The 22,040-nt window shown below is 44.7% G+C and overlaps 1 protein-coding gene across 1 annotated transcript in view; it reads right to left on the reverse strand.

The window, feature by feature from the left end:
- LOC122086853 overlaps positions 1-22,040 on the reverse strand; it is a 191,273-nt gene that overhangs the window by 136,117 nt on the left and 33,116 nt on the right. The window contains 7 exon segments of the mRNA XM_042655792.1: positions 10,213-10,344; positions 10,423-10,752; positions 10,832-11,260; positions 11,385-11,459; positions 11,534-11,698; positions 11,925-12,023; positions 12,129-12,225. Of these exon segments, the coding sequence (XP_042511726.1) occupies positions 10,213-10,344; positions 10,423-10,752; positions 10,832-11,260; positions 11,385-11,459; positions 11,534-11,698; positions 11,925-12,023; positions 12,129-12,225 (1,327 nt within the window).

Raw genomic sequence — 22,040 nt, forward strand, 5'->3', positions numbered from 1 at the left:
CATTCCCTCTTCTGACTACCCTTTCTTTCTTAATTTAGGATTTTTATTTTCAATCGTTACATTATTGCTATCCCTTTCCCCCAAGGTTCATGGCTAGTTTATGTGTTGGCTTTGCCCCTCCTAGCCATAGAACCATCAATTTATTGCTTTTATTTTAATTGTCTTCCTTTCCCTAAAGCCAAGTAGAGAAGCCCTTGTAAGAGTGACTCTCTGGTCAAGTAGGGAAGCTCATCTTATGATGCATCCCTCGGGCTAAGTAGAGAAACCTACTTGTGAGTCTCTCTCTAGCTTTATCCCCTTTCTTTTACTTTATTTTTATTTCAGCATTTTTTTCCTTTATTTATTTTTTTTTTTTTTAATTGTGTGGGTTGTTTATTTTCAGTTATTTATTTATTTAATTTTAATTGCATGGCTTGCGTCTTTAAATTCTTAGATGACGAATGGTTAGGACGTTATTTTCGATACATATGTTTAGGACGGTAATTAAAATTAAATCACATCCATTAATCGGTTCACTTTCGCATTATTAAAAGAAATAAAAAAAATAAAGTGGCTACTCTCCTTGTGTTCGACCCGTAGCTACACTGATCCGTACGCTTGCGGTTACATTTTAAATCTCAAACACTGACCAAGGCCAAGGCCCAAAACCAAGCAACAACAACAACAGAAAAATACAAACTACACTTACATTAGACGAAACAACAATATGTAGAAATAAAAGTAAGGACCCTCAGCCAAAAGAGGGGGGAGCCATAACCCAGAAGACATCAAGTGGGGTGAAGGAGGTCAACCTAAAGGTTCCAGGAGGTAATGATGTGGGAATTTCTAGGGGTATTATGGACTGGACTAGTCTGAAGGGAAGAGGATTTGGACTTAACATCAAAGTAGATAGCTTTCCAAATCTTATCTGGAGAACGGGATTTGGAAGTCCATCTACGGATGTTCTGCTCCATCCAGATATGATTGATAGTGGCACAAAAAGCCAATTGCTAACAGTGTCACAAATAGATGAACCAGAGAATGTCATATCAATCCAGTTCCATCCCCTATCAAAAGGAAGGATAGATCTTCTGTTTCGCCAACATTTGGAAAGGACAACCTTCCAGATATGGGAAGAGAAAGGGCAAGAGACGAAGAGATGAGGGATGTCCTCGGTGCCCATTGGGCAGAGGCAGCAAGCAGGATTGGCAAGGATATGGCGGTGGATGAGAAAGTATTGAGTGGGTAGGCAGTTGGTCAAGCATCGCCAGAGGGTGAAGCTATGCCGGGGAATGTGATTTTTTAACCAAACAACCTTATGCCAATGAACCACAGGGAAAGGAGTGCGAATGAAAGACCAGGCAGTGGCGGAAGAAAAGGATTTGTTAGAGGAGGGGAGCCAGATACATTTGTCCTCTCTTCCTCGGTGTCCCGGGGGAAGAGGGGGAAGACTGGACCAAAGATCAAGAAGGGGAGGGAGGGAATCCGGAGGGGACCAGCCAGAGGGAGAGATAATAGAAGAGATGGTGGCATTAGAAGGGAGACTAGAAGAATAGATGACTCTAGGGGAGATGAGGTGAGAGAGGATGCCAGAAGGGTGCCAGGGGTCTTTCCAGAGGGAAATATCCTGGCCATTACCAATGATGAAGGAAATGGCGGATAGGGCAATGGGTTTATGGTCAAGAATTTTTTGGCAGATCCAGGATGCATCTGGGATGGAAGAAGCAGTCCATAAGGATTTAGTTTTGAGAAGACCTGAGTATATCCAGTCCAACCAAATGATTTTTAGCTTGGACACAATCTTCCAAATGAGCTTAAGAATACCAGCAGAGTTGGTGGATTTGATTCTTCTAATTCCCAGACCCCCTTCGGCTTTGGGGAGGCAAACCTTATCCCAGCTTAAGGGTCTGAGGAATTTAGTGGAATCAGAGCCTTTCTAGAGGAAGGAGCAAAGGAGACTCGAAATATTTGCTAAAGGAAGCAGGGAGGACAAAGGCCCTAGTCCAATAGAGGTACATGGACTGGACGACCGATCTAATCAAGGTAAGGTGACCCACAAAAGAGAGAAGCTTGCCTTCCAAAGATGAAGCCTTTTTCTAAGGTTGTCCAGCATAAGAGCACAATGATGAGCAGAGAGCCTGGAGGATATTAGGGGGAGACTCAAATATTTGACAGGCAATAACCCAAGCGGGATACCGAAGAGCTCAGAGAGGGAGTCACGGATATCAGACAGGATCCCAAAAATAAATATATTGGATTTGAGGAGATTGATACTGAAACCGGATAGGGATTCAAAGGATTGAAGGGTGGACATGATGGTGGAGATAGAATTGGGGTCAACTTTGGAGAAAATCATAATGTCATCAGTAAAAGCTAGATGAGAGAGGAGAATGGATTTGCATTTAGGAATGACGGAGATAAGATGAAGATCAATGGCGGATTGGATGGAGTGAGAGAGGACTTCCAAGGAAAGAAAGAAAAGCAGAGGGGAGAGGGGGCAACCTTAACAGATGCCACAACCCAAGGGGAAGTACCCGGCAGGGCTTCCGTTCACCAGGACGGAGAAGCGGGGGGAGGATATGCAAACCATAATCCAATGAACAAAAGATGGCGAAAAAGCCATTTGAAGAAGCACATTGGATATGACATCCCAGCTGATGGTGTCAAAAGCTTTATGGATGCCAATCTTAAGGATGGCCGCTAGGTCATGGGATTGTTTATGACTTAATGTGACTAAATGTTGGTTTTCTATGATTTGATGTGGCTTAATGTTGATTTTTTATGATACAAGGTATATCTAGCATACCAAATAGAATAACACTTGGTCCCCCTGTTCGCCTTAAGGCGGCGACTTGTCGCCTAAGCGCTTAGGCAACCCTCCAACACTTGGGTTCGCCTTGGCACCATGCCAACTATGATATGTTCTACCTGTTTTAATTGCATATTTACATTTCCAATAGCTAAATTATAAGTGCTTAGTGTTTATACTAGGGCCAGTGTACAACACCATTAAGCATACACTAGTAAACTTGGGTCGAAACCGCAAGTACCATTTTGGGTTTTTTTTTTTAAACTAATACATGGAATAGGTGTAAAATGGTAAAAATGGGCAGAAAAAGGGTCAAAAAAACATTTTTTGGGCCTGAAAACCTAGGTTTCGATTGGCCCACAAAATCCCAAGTTTTGATCAAAACCCAAGATATATCAATATTGCCCAGGGCTGAAACCAAAACCTTGATCCTTGCTTGTAACTGCGCTGTTTCTTTTCTTTCACCATTGAAATAGGGAGAATCTACATTGTCAAGTTCAGAGTGTATTGACCTTTTTTTTTGACAAGAGTGTTGGTTTGATCTTGCAATCTTACAATGTTATTGAGCTTGCCAACCATAACACTACTAGGAGGGGTTGAATCCTCTAGAATTTTCTTCCTTTGAGTCTATGTGTCAACTATACAGCAGAAAAACATATCATTTAATAATTGAAACAAGAACATTTTCTCAGCCAAATTTTGAAAAAGCATCTAGAAGGAAATGGAAAAAAATCATAACACAAATATGAGAGCTTGTCGATGCAAGGTAATCCAACCTCCCCATACAGCTCTTAATAATTTCTATGCTTCTGCCTATGCAATTCCAAACTAGTTGAAACAACTCAATGTAGTTCTCCTGCTGAACCACATTACAGTATACTATAAGATAAGGAAACCAGAGCAACAACTTAAAGTTAAAGCAACTCTCAATGGCTCCGTTCTGTCTCTTCCCCTCCCCGTCCCCTTCCCCCTCCCTTCGACATTCATCCATCTATATAATGCCTTCCCATAGCCCCACTCCGGCAGCCTCCGCTGCTGACCTCCTGTTCCCCTCGGCCCCCACTCCCTGAACCCTTGCTCCTTCCTCCACTCCCCCAAACCTTGCTCCTCTGCCAGCCTCGGTCCCCATCCCTGAACCCCCTCCTCTTGCTGACCAACCCAAAACATGGGCCTTTGTGGCTTCCTCCTCTCATCATCTCTCCCATCCTTCTCACAATGGGCTTGCCCTCTCCTTCATTCCCCCCTCCTCCTTTAGGGATTCCCTGATTTGCTACTGTGTGGGTACTCTTGAGTCTAAGATTGCCAAGTGGAAGAACACCATTATTGGGAACTTTCTGGGGCGATGTCCCCCCTTTTCGATCATCAAAGCCTCTCTTTCTCGACAATAGAAGGCCGCTAGCATGATCTCCTTCTTCCGCTTGGAAAATGGGATCTTCATCTTTAGTTTCGTGAATGAGGAAGACAAAAATTTTGCCTTTGAAGGGGGTTCCTGGTTAGATCGCAAGAAGGCTATCTTCCTCAGGCAATGGGATCAACATCTCTCCCTCAGCAAGATCGACTTCAAGTCCATTCCGGTTTGGGTCTCTCTCCCAAACTTGTCGTTGCATTTCTGGTGTGCGCAGGGTCTAAGTATTGTGGGTTTTGTGATTGGCAAACCTTTATACTCAGACCACAGAACTAAGCTTCAGGATCGGATGGCATTTGCTAGAATCTGTGTCGAGATATCAGCTGACGTCGAACCTCCTCCCTTAGTGATTGTTCATGGCGAAGAGGGGTTCTCCTTTGCCCAAGCAATTCAATACCACTGGATGCCCCCCGATGCTCCTAATGTAAAACTTTTGGTCACGCCTCTGCAAGTTGTGCCCTGAAATCTTTTACCACTGTCGCAGATGTTCAAGCTCCTGTCGTTAAAGCCCCTGTTACTCAAAACGCTAATGCCATTGGTTCCTCTGATTCTCCTAGTACTGAGGTTTTGGCCTCTGTTAGGGAAAGATCTCACCGTTGGCATACTCGCCAGAACCGTAGCTGCATGGCTAATCCCGCCTTCCTAAAAGCCAGACCTTCCTCCCTCGGACTGTTAGACGATGCTCCATTGTCCGTTAGTGACAATCGCTTTGAGTTTCTCTCTAATCACTCCAGCAGTCACACCTCTAACCTGTTCCCTCCTTCACGCCGTTCGACAGTCCTTTCTGCCCCTCCAATCACCTTCGAGAATGATCCTCCCGAGCTTCCTTCCCCCTCATCTGTCGCCTTCATTACGATATCGAGCATTCCAGTAACCCCTCCTAGTCTTAACTCCCCTTCGTGTGAACCTACTCTTTTATGGTGTCTTCTGACCATTTTTCCCCTTCTGCTAGCCTCCCTCCTCTACTCCCACTCCCCTCTCCCAGCCCAGCTCTTGGGTAGTCTGATTCTTTGGCCCAACCTTTTGAACCATCTGGCCTTCCTTTACCCCCCGACAACCCATTGGATCCCTCCTTCCATAGCCTATTATCCCTGACCCATTTGCCCCCTCGTGTCTCTCCTCTTAACCCGAACAACCTATTACAGGCCTTGACCCATCATCTCCCTCACCCGGATGTCTCCTCTCCTTCGGTCGTCTCCCTCGTCAGGCCCCCGCCTCCGTCATATCTCACTTACACCTCGGAAGGCGGCATCTCCAATCCCTGTGATCGCTCCGCCGCTAATCCTCACGCCTTGGAAGGCGTCATCGCCAACCTCTCTGTCGTCAAGTCTTCCTGCCTGCCTTTGGGGGCTGATGTCGTGGGAGCCCTCCAGCCCCTCATTGTTTTGCATTGTTGTTTGCTCTAATGACTCTCTGCCTGCCATTCATTGCGTCAGTGCTCGTCAAGCTACCGCCTCAACCTTGTCGAGCTCAGTTCTTGGCACCTGCTGCTCCCTCAAGTCGCTGCCTGGCACTTCCGACGCCACCTTCATTGAGATTGCTCCTGCCATCTCGCCTGTTCTTAAGCCAACAGCCCTGGCAGCCACAAATCTGAGCCATCCAAGCAAATATCTTCAGGCTTCCCCTGAGATCTCCATTGGTTCAAAAGTTGGGCAGGCCACTCCTGCCCCAGTAAGAATGCCTGTTAAAATACTTCTGGACATCCGCTACGTACCCCTGCATCAGATTCCTCTAATCAAACGCTTAGCCAGAAACTTCACAGGCCTGTCAGACCTGTCACTACCTTTAAAGGATCATCTGCCATGGTATCAACTCCGTCTCCTTTGGCATCTCCCCTCAAGGAATACCATCGAAGAAAAAAATTACCCGACTCTGGGGTACCCCGCAAGCCTGGATCCTCGAAGCATTTGTTGCCATCTCTTCCTTCTTCCAAATGACTGTGGACAATATGGAATGTGCGTGGGCTCAACTGCCCAGCAAAACATGCCTCCATCCGATCCTCTTTTCGTGCTTCTTGTGCTCCTCTATGTTGCCTTCTTGAAACCCGAGTGCTTAAATCCAATACCCCCTATTGTTGTATCCATTGCTTCTTCGTGGTCCTTCCTTTCCAACTATTCGCATTGCCCCAATGGTCGTATTTGGATTCTCTGGAACCCCCTCCTCCTTAATGTTTCAGCCATATACTCCTCTTCCCAATCTATCCACCTCTCTACCTCCTCCCCCTCTGAGCCCTCCCCTTTCTACTTATTTTTCATCTATGCTCTCAATAGTGTGATCAGTAGGTTGTCCCTTTGGGCTGACCTTCGAGCCTTTGCTCCCTCAATTCCACCCTTCCTTGGGAATGGCAGGTGACTTCAATGTGGTGAGAGCTAGTCATAAAAAGATGGGGGGCTCTCCCATAGACCCCTCTACTGTGGATTCTTTCAACGACTGCATTAGTGACATTGCTATGAGCGACCTGTGTTGGTCGAGAGCCAAGTTCACCTGGAAAAATCACAGGGGCGGTTCGGCCCGGATTGCTTGCAAATTGGACAGAGTCCTCGTCAATGAGGCCTGGCTTCAATCCTTTCCCTCCTCTCATGCAACCTTCTGCCCCTATAGCATTTCTGACCACTCTCTGATTTCCCTCCTCGTCCACACCTCCTTCTTTGGCCCCAAGCCCTTCAAATTCTTTGATATGTGGTCTCTCCACCCTGATTTTCTCCCTATGGTCTAGGCCGCTTGGGCGATCCCTGTCCACACTTTTTCCTCTCCCCTCGTGGCCTTTGCAAGAAAGCTAAAGGATGTTAAACCTGCCCTTAAGAGCTGGAACATCTCCACCTTCAAGAACATCTCCACGAGAGTCTCCTATTGTTGGGATAAGCTTGATGGCATCCAGTCCCACCTCTAGATGGATCTGCACAATACATCCCTAGCAACTGAGGAAAAAACCGTCTCTGAGGAGCTTTCCTCCCTTCTTCTTCAGGAAGAAAGCTTCCTCAAGCAAAAGTCCCGCATTAAAATGGCTCAAGCTTGGCAATTCCAACTCCTCCTTCCACAGCTCCCTCAAAGCTCGCAACAATTCCAACTCCATCTCCAAGCTCATATCTAGAGATGGTTCTCCCCTCAGCCTCCCTAATGAGATTAAAGCCGAGGTTACCACTTTCTTCTCTAACCTCTTCCACCCCCCCTTTTTGTCTCCTGCCCCTCCAATTCCTCCCAACCTGCTCAATAAATTCATTCCCCCTGATTTTCCCCCCTCTCCAAGCTCTCCCTTCTGAAGATGAGATCCTCTCAGCAGCCTCTCACAAAGCCAACAAAACTCTGTGGCCGAATGGGTTCAGTATGGGCTTCTTCTCTTGTTGGAGTATCATTCGTTCTGACCTCATCCTCGCCATAAGAAGCTTCTTCCTCAATCCCTGTCAAATCAAGAGGATCAACCACACCTTCATCTGCCTCATTCCTAAGAAATAAGGGCCCGAGTCCCTCTCTGACTTCAGGCCCATCTCTCTGTGCAATATCTTATACAAATTCATTGCTAAGATTCTGGCCAATAGAATCCAAAAAGTCATTAACTCGCTTATCAATCCTAACCAATCGGCCTTTATCTCAGGCAGAAGCATTCCTAACAACATCATTCTTTTTCATGAGATTGTCAGAGGGTTTGACCGTAGATCCCACTCTGTTACCGCTCTTCTCAAGATTTATATCCATAAAGCATTTGACTCAATCCGTTAGGACTACATCTCCAATGTCTTTGTCCAAATGTCTCTCCCATCCTCCTTTGTTCACTGGGTCTTTTCTTGCATCTCCACCCCCTCCTTCTCTATTCTCATTAATGGTAGCCCTGCTAGATTCTTCCCTTCCTCGGTTGGAATTAGACAAGGATGCCCTCTTTCTCCTTTTCTTTTCTCCATTGCCCTTGAGGTCCTCTCCCATTCCGTCCAAATCTCCTCCAACCTCCACCTTATCTCCCCCATTCCTAAATGCAAGCCCATCCTTCTCACCCACCTTGCTTTTGCTGATGATCTTATGATCTTCTCTAAAGCTGACCCCTCCTCTAAGTCCGCCATCATATCCTCCCTTAACCTCTTCCAATCCCTATCGAGTCTCCGCATCAGCCTCCCTAAATCTAGGCTCTTTCTCTCTGGTGTTTCTAATGCCACCAGCAACCTCCTCCAAATCACAGCTCCCTTGGCTCCTTCCCAATCAAATACCTGGGTTTTCCTCTCATTCCTTCTAGGCTCTCTTCCAGTCACTGTGCTCCCATTCTCGACCTCCGATGCAAGAAGCTTCAGCTTTGGATAGTTAAGCTCCTCTCCTATGCAAGTCGCCTTGTTTTTATCCAATCTGTCCTTCAATCCCTGCACCTCTATTGGACAGGCATCTTTGTGCTCCTTGCGTCCATCATCAAGTCTATTGAGAGCCTCCTATGTCCCTCCCTGTGGAAGGGATCGGATTCCCCTAGGTTCCTCCACCCCTTGAGCTGGGATTAAGTTTGCCTTCCCAAAGCTAAAGGAGGGCTGGGAATCAGAAAAATCAAGGATGTCAACAGTGTCGGCATTCTGAAGCTCATTTGGAAGATTGCCTCCAAGAGCAAGGGGATTGGGTTTCTTGGGTCTACTCTGCCCTTCTCAAAAACAATTCAATCTGGACCGCTTCTCTTCCCTCGAATGCCTCTTGGATCTGAAGGAAAATCCTCTCTCAGATCTACTGCATTAGGTGATATCTCTTGGTCCATTGGTAATGGTGCCAACACCTCTATCTGGCTTGACCCTTGGCACTCGACAGGTATTCTTGTTCCCCGAGTCACCCCTAGGATAATCTATGCCTAGGGCTTGAGTCGTAATGCCATAGTCTCCTCCATCCTATGCTAGGGGACTTGGTCCCCCCTCCCTCCTCTCCTCCCCTCGCTGATCTTTGGGCCTCCCTCCCCCCATCCCTCCTAGGCACAGAGGAAGGGATGATTCCATCATCTGGTCCCCGTCCAGTTTGGGGCGATTCACATCAGCTTCTGCCTGGGATCTCATCCGCCACAAAGCCCCTCTCTCTCTGGAGAAATATTATCTGGTTCAAAGGCCACATTCCCCGCCATAGCTTCACTACGTGGCGCGCCCTCTCCAGCTGCCACCCCACGCAGTCTTTTCTCCGCCATCAGCATATCCAAGTCCCTCAGGCTTCCTGCCTCTTTTGGAATGGTATGGAAGATGTAGACCATCTCTTCTTCTCCAGTCCCTTCTCCTCCAAAATCTAGAAAAGAGCCCTCAGTCACTGCTGGCCTGCTAGAAGACCTATCCTTCCCTTGAGTAGAGAATGGATCTGGATAGATATGACATTTAAAGGGCGCACTATTTGTGACACAGCTAGGAAGCTTGCCTTTTGAGCAGCGATCACTCATATCTGAATGGAGCGTAATCTGCGTAGATGGACTTCCAACTCTCGATTCTTGGATCAAATTTGGAAAGCCATCTATTTTGATGTTAACTCCAAACTTGGGTGCCTCCCCCACCGTTCAGTCGTTGATTCCCCGAGGAACAAGCTTATTGCTGTTTCCTAAGGCCTTCGTCTTGCTACCATTAGTTCTCCCCCCCCCCGGCCCCAATATATAATGTATCCTCCTGGTGTGGGCCCCTGCCCTGTGCTTTCTAGTTGGCTGTTGTAGCTGATCTCCCCCCTCTCTCTCTCTCTCTCTCCTCCTTTCTTGTATTTTTTCCTCCTTTGGTAATGAATTTATTTATTCATCCAAAAAAAAAATGTTAAGGAAACTAGAATATCAATACAAGATCCAATTAAAAAGAAGTAGCTATCCCTTGTCACTTGGATATACTAAAACAAAATAGAACTAGTAGGAGATTGCCACTGAGAACAGGAAAAAATGAAAAAAGGGCAAATATGCAGAGATGCCAGAGACACATGTAGATGAAAGCGACACATGTAATCCCAAACAAAAACAATAATGGAATAATGGATAGTTGTGAAATTGGTTAACATAAGGGGCAATAGACGAATATGTCAAGGGAAAATATAGGAAAGACACTACCTCAACAAAAGAACTGCCCCCAGGATTCCTCATGTCACATACCCAGAAGTATGGATGGGCACAAGGTAGACTGTCGTCACTAATTTTCAGATTTCCCAAGGCAACTTTTATGCTAAAAGAAGATGGGAATACCTTCATACAAAAAAGTAACTAAGTAAGAATAAAATAAAATAAAATAAAAAAACAGATCAAAAGTATATGCCAGCAGACCTTGATATTGGTACGCAAATTATTTTGCGACAGAGTAGCAAGTATAGAACCATTTTCACTCATCAATGACATCTGGGCATGGGACATGCTCAATGACAAATCAAATATGACTCTGGATTTCCCTTTCCCAAGCAGTCATTTAATGATAGGTTCTTGGGTTGTAGCTGAATGTTGATCCTCAATCAAAGCATCCCTAAAGTTATTCTGTTCTATTTTGGTTGAAGCATCAGAGGTTCCATCCTCAATATTGATAGCATTCACAAATTCCATAACAGCAAGAATAGTTGGCCTACGACAGAAAAATGACAAAGCGGCGAGGGTCACCATTACCTGCAAGAGACCATAATGGAAATTAGTCCGTGAATGATGGTAGCAAGCAGTGAAAGAATTTCAATCACTGAGCACTCACCCGTTTATCTACATTGGTATACAGAGGAGAGTTTTGGTCATAGAGAACTATTTGAGCTTTCACAAAACTATCCAAGTCATCAGTCACTTCCATGTCCCCAGGCACTGTTCTAGGTTCAGCATCAGGGAGTAGACCAGAAATACGAATAAAGCTCGGAGGCTTTATTGAAAGCTTTTCAAATGGAAGTGGCTGTTCAGGACAGTCAACAAAGTCAACCACGTTTTCAGATGCCTCAAAATTTTTATCTTCTCTTTGAGTTAAATCATCAGCAGACAAGACTGAATCCAAAGCGGTAATATCAGTGCTCTTCATAAACGATCTCACCAGGTAACATGGTTGAGTCCCACCTTTACAAACTAAATCTTCAATTTCCAGGGATTTCAAGACAGTACCAATGAGCATGTCATTCCCCCTAGTTGAAATTTCAACCTGCTTTGTAGATTGATTAAGGTCGTACAAAAAAAAAAAAAAAAAAATAAGAAGAAGAAGAAGAAAAAAAGGAGAAACCAAACAAATTAGCCATGATATGAAATAAGCCACAATACACATTTACCTGACCACCTATTGCACGGAACTCAAGTAAATGAGTCTCTTCCGCTAGAAGGACCTTCATAAAACTTCCATTGCGCTAGAAAACAGCATGGAAGTAAGTTATTCGCAGCAGCTACATTATAATTTAACATAAAACCAGACAAAACTTACTCGATGACTATAACTTAAACAGATCTTCAGTTCATCAAGAATGCCTGTGATAAACATTCTTTCCACCTTCAATAAATCCATTACATTACTGTCTGCCACAACTTCAGTTTCAGTATCTCCACGTTCTGAAGAAGTCTCAGATAAATCAGTGATAGGAACAGAACCCTGCACAAAAATCTATATAAGAATTCCAATCGATGCACAGAAAGTATGCTAGTCAATATATTAGGTCGAAATGGTCATGTGGCACCTTGAACTTCTATATCCACTTTCTGTCAGTCAATCAGCTAGTCATATAATGTGGGTAAAACTAAAACTAAGTATATAATTCACAAAAGTGGAAGAACATACAACCACCACCACCCACCCCACCCCACCCGCAATGTCATACCGATGCACGATATATAGCCCCTTGAAAGCGTTTCTGCCAAGTTCTCCTTGAATCTTCAGAATCAAATCGCAACACTAGAGCATTTCTGTCTTCCACAACCTAAAGACATTTCAGATGTTTAAAAATAAAATTGAGCACATAGCTGAAATTCAAATCAAGAAAGGTGACTGCTATCTCCAGCAAATGACCAGGTCAAACCTCAACCTTAGTATTGGACTGCCCAGCATCACAAATAGCCAAAACATGTTGCACATTACCAACAATTTCTGCTGGAACCTGATATATTTGTTTTCCCCGCAGACTGCATATAAAGGCATGAACTTAAAATAGGTAATGGTAACTATAAAAGAAAGCAAGATGAATCTATTCTCTGCAGCAACAAATGTAGTCTCTTAGAGTGTATATTTAGTTTTTTTATGGCTTGTCACTTAATACAGGTAGACAAATTTCATTAGTTTAGTGGCAGCGAGAAGGTGTCATGCAACCTTTCCATGCGATAGGCTCAAATAGGGAGTTGGAAAGATGGTGGATGTATATTAGGACCCTCCTGTATATGCAAAAGTTGTTGGAATAGCTAGTAAGTGTACTTTGGGCATAGTCATGTAAAATGTATATAGGAGCAATAGTGTTTCTTGCAAGGGTGTAACTGTACTTTTACAGTTTTAACAAAGTTAATAGCATATAGGAGATGGGGAGTCAATGACTACAACTCACTCTGTAAGGAATGAGTAGAGAGAGTTCCTCTATATGAAGCATAAAAGTGATGTTTTTTAAATTTTTAAGAGTTCTTTGTCAAATGTTGTGCACCCAATTTGAATCTAGAATTAAGATTGTCTGAACAAACAAAGGGGGGAGTATATGTTTGTGGGTCTCGAGAAATTCTTGACATGCATAGAATAGTGCATCAACTATCTTGTGTTGATGCAACTCAACAACATGGTGCGCCTAAAAGGAAAGATCACCATTTGTAGGAGATTTCTTGTAATTTGTTGTTTGGTATGTGTTGCGACAAGAGATCCGCTGGTGATGTAGCGTTTTCCCTGCACAGACCAGCAAGGAGTAAGAGAGGCCAGAGCGGACTCCAGGAGAAACCCTCTAAAGCCCAAGTCAGGAACCCGCGCAAAAACAGTAAGATAGGGGGAGAGAGAGAGAGTAATAGTATGCGAGATATTGAACTTGCCTTTACCTTGGCTCTTCTCTTTTATAGTGCATGATAAGGTAGAGTCCTACTAGTAGATGTCGTCCTTATTTGGAAAATTGAGGTCGGTTAAAGGATTGTGCCCCAACGAGTTCCCTTCTTTAGAGTAGAGAATCCTCCTCTAAAAGGGAAGTCACGTCAGCTTTTCCCCTTTTGGGGAGATTGAATCCGTCTGTGATTCTATAAATATGGGAGGTTGGATCTTCCCCGGATCTCGGAATCCGAGGTTACTTGCTTCCCCACGGGGATCTTTAGTTTCCATCTTGGTTGTACAATGAGTTGTCAGGTGCCACACGTCAACTCCTTGTTGGGTGATGGGCTTTATGCATATCAGAAGCCCCCTTACTTCCTCTCGTGAGTTCCGCTTGAGGGAATAAAACAATTTAAATGCATGTAAACCTCGGCCTTGGCGTGAGCTCCCATCGAAGGTGCTAGGGCCTCTCAGCTGGGTCCGCTCGGCCTTGGCATGAGCCCCCACTGAGGGTGCCATGGCCTCTCAGGTGGGTCTGCTCGGCCTTGACCTAAGCCCCCATTGAGGGTGCTAGGGCCTCTTACCTGGGTCCTCTTAGCCTTGGCCTGAGCCCCCACCGAGGGTATAAAGTGACCCCTCGTTCAGGTGTACTCGGCCTTGGCCTGAGTCCCCATCGAGGGTCTAAAGTGACCTATGGGTCAAGTCTGCTCGACCTTGGCTTGAGCCCCCACTGAGGGTATAAAAGTGACCACTTGGTCAGGTCTGCTCGGCCTTAGCTCGAGCCCCCACTAAGGGTCTAAAGTCGCCTCTCGGTCAGGTCTGTTCAGCATTAGCCTGAGCCCCACTAAAGGTCTAAAGTGACCACTCGGTCAGATCTACTCAGCCTTGGCTAAGCCCCCACCGAGGGTCTAAAGTGACCTCTCGGTCAGGTCTGCTTAACTTTGGCCCAAGCCCCCACCGAGAGTATATAGTGACCACTTGGTCACGTCTGCTCGGCCTCAGCCCGAGCCCCCACAGAGGGTATAAAGTGACCTCTTGGTCAAGTCTGCTCGGCCTTGGCCTGAGCCCTCATGAGGGTATAGAGTGAGCTCTCAGTCAAGTTTGCTCGGCCTTAGCCTGAGCTCCCGCCGAGGGTCTAAAATGACCTCTCGATTAAGTCTGCTCGGCCTTCGCTTGAGCCCCCAATAAAGTTATAAAGTGACCTTCAGCCAAGCGAACCTGAACAAGAGCCCATCGTGTCTTGCCACTCGTTCACGGTGGTTCGTACATACGGTTCCGCCTTGAGATTTGTGGAATGTTGCCTCAAGAACTTCAACAGCTACCTAACGTGGCAAGTCATAAATGCGAGGGGGAGTTGGATTTTAAATTGTCCTATTTCCTTTATATGTGGGGTTATTTGCTCCATTTGCTTCATTCCTCTATTCCTTAGATCTCGCAGAGCTTCCCCACTTTCCTTCGGTTTTTCTCCAATCGACTTTCAATTTTTTTAGCTGTTAATTATCTTCTCCATTGGTTTCCTAATGCCGAGTTATTCGGGTGGTGAGCCATCATCCTCCGAGTGGACTTACTCTAATGTTGGGGGACACGGCCCCCCGAAGTGTTCAAGACATGTATTCGAGTTCTTCTCCAGAGCTCCCATCCCATGACTCATCTACCCCGTTGTCTCGGTGTAGGGAAGAGGCAACGTCCAATCCTCACTCATCCAAGAGGTATGTGGATGGCACGATTTTGAGGGAAGGTATTGTCGATGCCAGGGCTCGTAATAACGCCGCCTTTAAAGTGGATGCCTGAGAGATAGTGTCCTTCATGACCAATATTGAGTTTCAGACTCTTTTACCTTGAGGATTGTTGCACTCACTGATCGGGCCAGCTATAGGAATCCTGGAGAGTTGTGCCTTTATAAGGTCTTCAAAGCAGGGCTTCGACTTTTGTTCCATAAGTTTTTCACCCCGGTGTTTCGGCACTATGGTATCTACCCAACCCAGCTTACACCTAACGGGTACTAGAAAATTTTAAGTTTTACTCTCTTTTTTACGTTGCATAAGAGGCCTCTTACTCTGTCTCTATTTCCCAATTGTTTCACCCTTCACACTAGCTAAGGAGACTCGGGTTTGTATTATTTTTGTCCTTGTAGGGACATTAAGCTGTTGAACCGAGCCCCCTCCTCGATCCATGGTTAGAAGTTAAGTTCTTCGTGAGATCAAGAGAGGGGTTCCCCTTCAGTACCATCTAGGACTTTCCACCTGAAGATAGTTAACCCCACCCCTACCCTCCTTAGAACAAATGCGGAGTCTGTGGAGATGGCTAAGCGTAAGTTGTTGTACCCTCTGGTTAAGTTTGAACGTCTTTAGTCCGAGACTATTCTGTCCAGGTTTGAGCTTAGGCCGAATGAGTCCTTAGCGCCCCCAAGATCCTTTCTTATTTTTTGTCTTTAACGTGACTTACATACCTCCTTTTTCTTGCAATGGAACCCACTAACGCCAAGTACAAGGTTGCCGTAGCCCGTCGGCGAGGTTTGATGAAGGAGTAGCAACTGCAAAAGCAGTAGGAGAAGCAAAGGGAGAAGAGGAAGGGAGTTAGAATGCAAGGTTTGTGATTAACCAAGGGAGAGAGAGAGAGAGAGAGAGAGAGAGAGAGAGAAGGAGTTGGAGAGGAAGAAGATGAAGAAGGAAGATGGCAGAATGCGTGTTCTGAGTAAAGTCTCACTAACACCAATAAATTATTTCACTAACATATTTACAAGATATTACACATACCTCCCTATGGAGGAAAAGGAAAAAAATAAAACATAACGTGCCAAATTACTAAACTACCCTTAGTAACATAACTAATATCTCTAACACTCCCCCTCAAGCTGGAGAATAAATATCATGCATTCTCAGCTTGGACAGCATAGAACTTAACTGATGATGAAGAAGACCTTCTGTGAAGATATCAGCCAGCTGGTCTCCAGTCCTCACAAAAGGTGTGCATACGAAGCCAGTGTCAATCTTCTCTTGAATGAAGTGTCTGTCCACCTCTATATGCTTCGTCCTGTCATGTTGCACAGGGTTGTGGGCTATAATTATGGCAGCCTTAATGTCACAATAAAGCCTCATAGGTGCCTTAATATCAAATCCTAACTCTTGGACCAGCCTTCCCAACTAGAGAAGCTCACACACTCCATAAGTCATGGCTCTAAGTTCTGCCTTTGCACTAGATCGAGCCACCACAGATTGTTTCTTGCTCCGCCATAAAACTAGGTTTCCACCTACAAATGTGCAGCCTGATGTAGATCTCCTATCAGAGACTGAGCCAACCCAATCTGTATCAGTGAAGCCTTCTATCCTCAGGTGGTTATGCCTAACATTCATGTACGTTTCAATAGGTCCAGAATAAACTTCCTTTAGCATATATTTATGCCCTTCTTGGATTTAGACACTTCAATCCCTAGAAAATACTTTAAGGGTCCTAGATCCTTAATCTCAAACTATTGGGGTAAGTAGTTCTTCAGAGTTCAGATTGGCCATCTCATCTCTGTCATCTCCAGTTACCACAATGTCATCAACACAAACAATCAGAGCTGTAATGGTGCCATTACCACTCTTAGTGAACAGAGTGTGGCCAGCCTGACTTTGGAAATAACCATTCTTCAAGATGGCTTGTCTGAACCTTTCAAACCAGGCCTTTGGAGATTGTTTCAAACCATACAGAGCCTTTTTGAAAAGGCACACCTTTCCTGCAGCTAAAGGGAACTTAAAGCCGGGAGGAGTTTGCATATACACCTCCTATTCTAAGTCGCCATGAAGAAAGGCATTCTTCACATCTAGTTGATTCAATGGCCAATCCTTATTAGCTGCCCGAGAAAAAAGGCCCTTATGGTGTTATGCTTAGCCACAGGAGCAAATGTCTCCTGATAGTCAATCCCATACACTTGATTGTATCCTTTTGCCACCAGCCTTGCTTTGTACCTCTCAATAGTACCATCTAACCAGTACTTGATTATGCAGACCCACCTGCATCCAACTGGAGTTCTCCCCCTTGGAAGGTCAACCAATTTCCAAGTACATTTTTTTCAAGGGCCATCATTTCCTCAGTCATGACTTGTTTCCACTTTGGGTCAGACATAGCTTCAAAAACATTCTTGGGAATAAAAGCAGATGAGAGAGCAATAGTAAATGCAACACCTGTAAAGGATAGAGAGTCATAGGAAACAAACTGGGCTATAGGATTAGTACAAGTTCTCTTTCCCTTTCTAAAAGCAATAGGAAGATCTAACTCTGATATGGAAAAAAGGATATTACCTAACTGAGGAGAGTGGATCTCAGGGGTTGGATTCAAAGAGGACTCTTAGGAGGTCTTCTTGTTCCTCCTTATGTACACAATGGTCATCTTTTCATTACCTGAACCTGAACCACCTCTTAAATGATCACCAATATCAATAGTATCCACCACTTTGTATTTCCCAATGTCAAGCATAAAATGAGAGATAGGCAATGGGGAAATAAAAGTAATCTCATTAGTAGCTTTTTCACCTCCATTATGCTCCCCCTAAAAAGGATGCTGATGAGGGGCAAAAAAATGTATAGACTCAAGGAAGGTGACATCTTTAAACAGAAGCCTTCGTCCGGAAGAAGGATGATAGCGCTGGTATCCCTTGGTAGTGGAGGAATAGCCAAAAAAGATACATTTAAGAGCCTTGGGGTCCAGTATATTCCGAGAAGACTTGTTAACATGGACATAACAGATACACCCAAACACTTTGAGGGGAAGAGAGAAAGAAGAAGACTGAGGAGACAAGGTGTCCAAGGGAGTGTTGGAGCCAAAGAGTTGTGTTGGCATACGGTTGATCAAAAAAGTAGCAGTAAGGAGAGCATCAGACCAAAAAGTTTTAGGAACATGCATACCAAAGAGAAGACTCCTACTACCCTCCAACAAATGGCGAATTTTCCTCTCAGCTACCCCATTTTGTTGGGGTGTGTCAACACAAGCTAGCTGATGAATAATACCATGACCAATAAAAAAGGCTTAAAGACCACCATACATATACTCCCCCCCCCCTTTGTCAAAACGAACAATTTTAATTTTGATGTCAAACTGTGTACATATCATATGATAAAAAAAATTTAAAAGGCATCATACACATCACTCTTGTGCTTCATCAGAACAGTCCAAGTAGCATGGGAAAAATCATTAACAAATGAAATAAAGTAATGTAAACCAAGTAAAGTAATAGTAAACGGTCCCTAAACATCAGAATACACAATGTGAAAATGAACAGTAGATCTATTACCATAATAAGGATAAGAAGAATGACAATGTTTGACAAAAATACATGGTTCACAATGAAAAACATGGGAACTAAGACAAGAAGTAAATAAATGAGGTAATTGTTTCCTCATAACAAAAGATGGATGTCCTAAACATAGGTGCCACAACGTCACAGAATCCACAGAACAGCTATCAGTACGTCCACACACATAAGACTGAGTTGTAGCCAAAAAAGGTGATTGAGGTTCAAGTAGGTAGTCCTTTCTCCTCACACCCACTACCAATAATCCTCTTCGTCACCAGATTCTGAAAGAGACAATGAGAAGGAAAAATAAGTGGCATAACAGTTTAGGGATTTTGTTAGGTGACTTATAGACAAAAGATTAGTGGCAATGTTAGGAACATAAAGAACAGAATCAAGGGAAATGGAAGATGTAATAGGAATGTCACCTTTACCAGAAATGGAGAGGGAGCCATTGGCAACCCTAACCTTATCTCTACCTAAACAAATAGAGTACGCATCATAATAATGGGACGTACCAGTCATATGATCCATAGCACCGGAATCAATAACCCAAGATGGAGCTGTGGTAGGGGCAAACGAGGAAACCTGCAAGGCAGAAGCTGAGGAATCTAGGAATGTAAGTGAAGAAGATGATGAGTCTCCCAAGTGAGACATGACCCTGCGGAATGTGCAACATCCTCTCTAGTAAGGGAAGTTTGCTCTGCCAGAGGGCTAGGAACAAACTTTATAGTAGCATGCTTAGCCTGAACAGTGTGGGCTCTAGCTCCCCCATTACATCCACCACGACCACCACCAGTACCACCACGCATGCCAGGAGGTCGACCATGAAGAACCCAGCATCTCTTTTTGGTGTGCCCAGACTTCCCACAATGATCACAACATCTGTCATCCCCACGAGGTGGGCCTTGGCCTCAGCCACCACTATGCCAATCTCTCTGAAAGCTGGTAGTAAGAGTTGACTGCTTAAGAGGAGAAGCATGTTCCATGGCCATCCGCCTGGTCTCCTCACGCTGCAAATAGCTACACACTTCATCAAGGGATGGAAGTGGAGACCGGCCCAATATTTGTATTCGGCTCGGCTCATACTTGGGATTCAACCTACCAAATAAAATAAGAACCCATTCCTTCTCAAGTGTCCGGTAAACCTTAGCTTCATCCTAAGGATTGGACAGTTTGAGGTCCCTATAGTGATCATACTCCTCCCAGAGACTAATAACAGTGTTATAGTACTCAGAGATGGTTTTATCCCCTTGCTTCATGCCAATGACCTTCTGAAGTTGTTGATAAACTTTGGCCGAGTCACCCACATGGTCAAAAGTTTTAGTAACACTGTCCCAAACATCTTTGGCAGTTTCTTTCCTCATAAACCTTCTTCCAATCTCAGGTTTCATGGAAAAAACCAACCATGTCATAATAGTGGAGTTTTCAGTCTCCCACTTTGGATATGTCGGGTGATCTGGGTTAGGAGCCTTAATGGTACCTGTAACATACCCTAGCTTTCCCCTGCTTCGCAAGGAAAGCTTCATAGAATGAGCCTAATCCAAATAGTTGGTGTTGTCCAACTTCACAATAGAGATATGAATATGTGGGTTATCAAAAAAACAGAGGAGTAGGAGGAGCACCACTCAATGCACTGGCTAAAACATCACCAAAGAGGGCTCCAAGTCCACTATCTTCAGACATGATGTGGATAAGGAGTTCCAAACATAATGGGGAGTACACACACTACCCAAAAATTCCTTCCCAGATACTCAAAGATAAATCCCATAAAGGGTAGAAACACTATGACAAAGGGAAACCAGATCTAGGCATACTTTTAGGAGAAGCAAGGTAGGTTATAACACTCCATAAGACCCATCAAATATATCTCACAGTCCAGCATAGCAAAAATCAACCATTAAACAGATTTTGGAAGCCAACAAGGACAAAAAACAAGGGAGGCGGTACCTAAAATATAGTAGGAAAAAAAGGTTGTGAGCTCACACCTCTCTTCCCTTAGGACTAGGGTCCTTGTAGAGGGGCCTTGGGCGATTCACATGAGGTAGGCACCACCCCAAATGGTGGCAGGATCAGAGAGAGAGAGAGAGAGAGAGAGAGAGAGAGGGTTCTCAAAGGGAAGCTAGCGGTAGTCATTGTTGACAAGAAATTTGTTCTAAAAAATTCTCAACAACTTCAATCCTTCTAAAAAACTCCTCAAGGGTTTGTTTTGACCTTCTTTCAATCTCATCTCATAGATTCTTCAAGTCTTTTCACATAATGATCTCTTCCTTAGAACCTCTTTGTAACCTAGGGTTCCAAAGAGAGAAAATAAAAGGAGGGAACTTGTAATCTGACTCTCAAACCAAGATGTTATGCTTTGATACCAAGTTAGAATGTAAGGTTTGTGATTAAACAAGGGAGAAAGAGAGAAAGACAAAGAGAGGAGTTGGAGAGGAAGAAGATGAAGAAGGAAGATGGTAAAATGTGTGTTATGAGTAAAGTCTCACTAACACCAATATATTGCTTCACTAACATATCTATAAGATATTACACATACCTCCCTAAGGAGAGAATTACACATACCTCCCTAAGGAGGAAAAGGAAAAAAAATAAACCATAATGTGCCAAATTACTAAACTACCCTTACAAAACTAATATCTCTAACAATGGTTCCCAACAACGTGGCCCCAAAGGAGAAGAGGAAAAAAAGCAAAGGCAACAGATCCTTCTCAGTCAACCGTCTAGGCCCCCGCCGTTTCTAGTCAGGATGGTTCCCGTCTTATCGAGGTCCACCTAGGGGTGGAGATCCAACTTCATGGTCCTTCAGGGGTGAGAGGTCAAGTCGTGGTTAGCTTCAACCCTCGGATAGTCTATTAAGGAGGACGAGACCTATAACGTCAGACAAGTGTCTCGCGAGCTCATCAGAAAGGGTGCCTTCCGAGGGATGTGGCTGGTATTCAGGGCGAAGCTACTTCGGCTGCTATCAACAACACCTGCATCATGTTGGCGGGGGTAGGTCTCAGCGTTAAGTCCTAATGTCTCTTCCTCTAAATTTTGACCAAGCGTGAGTGTGGCCTGCAAAAGAACAATTATCTTACTCTTCGGACTGAGAAGTTGGCCAGGGACCTTGAGAAGTTCGAGCGTGAAAAGTCCAAGCTTGAGAACGAGAGCACCGTCCATCAAAAGAAGGTGGAGCACCTAGAGTCTGACCCAAACCAGGCTCGCAAAGAAACTAATACCAAGCTTTGGGAGTTGAAGGCAAAGGTTATGGAGAAGCTCAGGACTGTGGAAGCTGAGGCCATAGAGAAGTATAAGCGGTCTGAGGAGTTCAAGACGACCATAACCGACAAGGTGGCCCTCGGGTATGTAGATGGGGCCACAGAAGTGCGAGATTGGCTCCGAGAATGTTATCCAGAGGTTTCCTTTGAGGGAAGCGGTCTTGTCTTCAAGGACGACATGCAAACGAATCAGGCTCCTATGATGACAGATGGCTTAGGATGAGGCCGACAACCCAGTAGATCATGATGCCGAGCAGTCTCAAGAGTTCCCGATCACCCCTAACCATGACGACTCTGATCATCAAGGCCTCCCAAACCCCTAGGAAGAGGCCGGTTACCAAAGCAGGGAGATGAGAACAAATGACGACCACAATAGGGTGGTTTTCCCTCTTTTTTCTTTTTTTTTTTTCCTTTT

The sequence above is a fragment of the Macadamia integrifolia genome, chromosome 8 (genome assembly GCF_013358625.1).
Source record: "Macadamia integrifolia cultivar HAES 741 chromosome 8, SCU_Mint_v3, whole genome shotgun sequence".
NCBI lineage: Eukaryota > Viridiplantae > Streptophyta > Magnoliopsida > Proteales > Proteaceae > Macadamia > Macadamia integrifolia.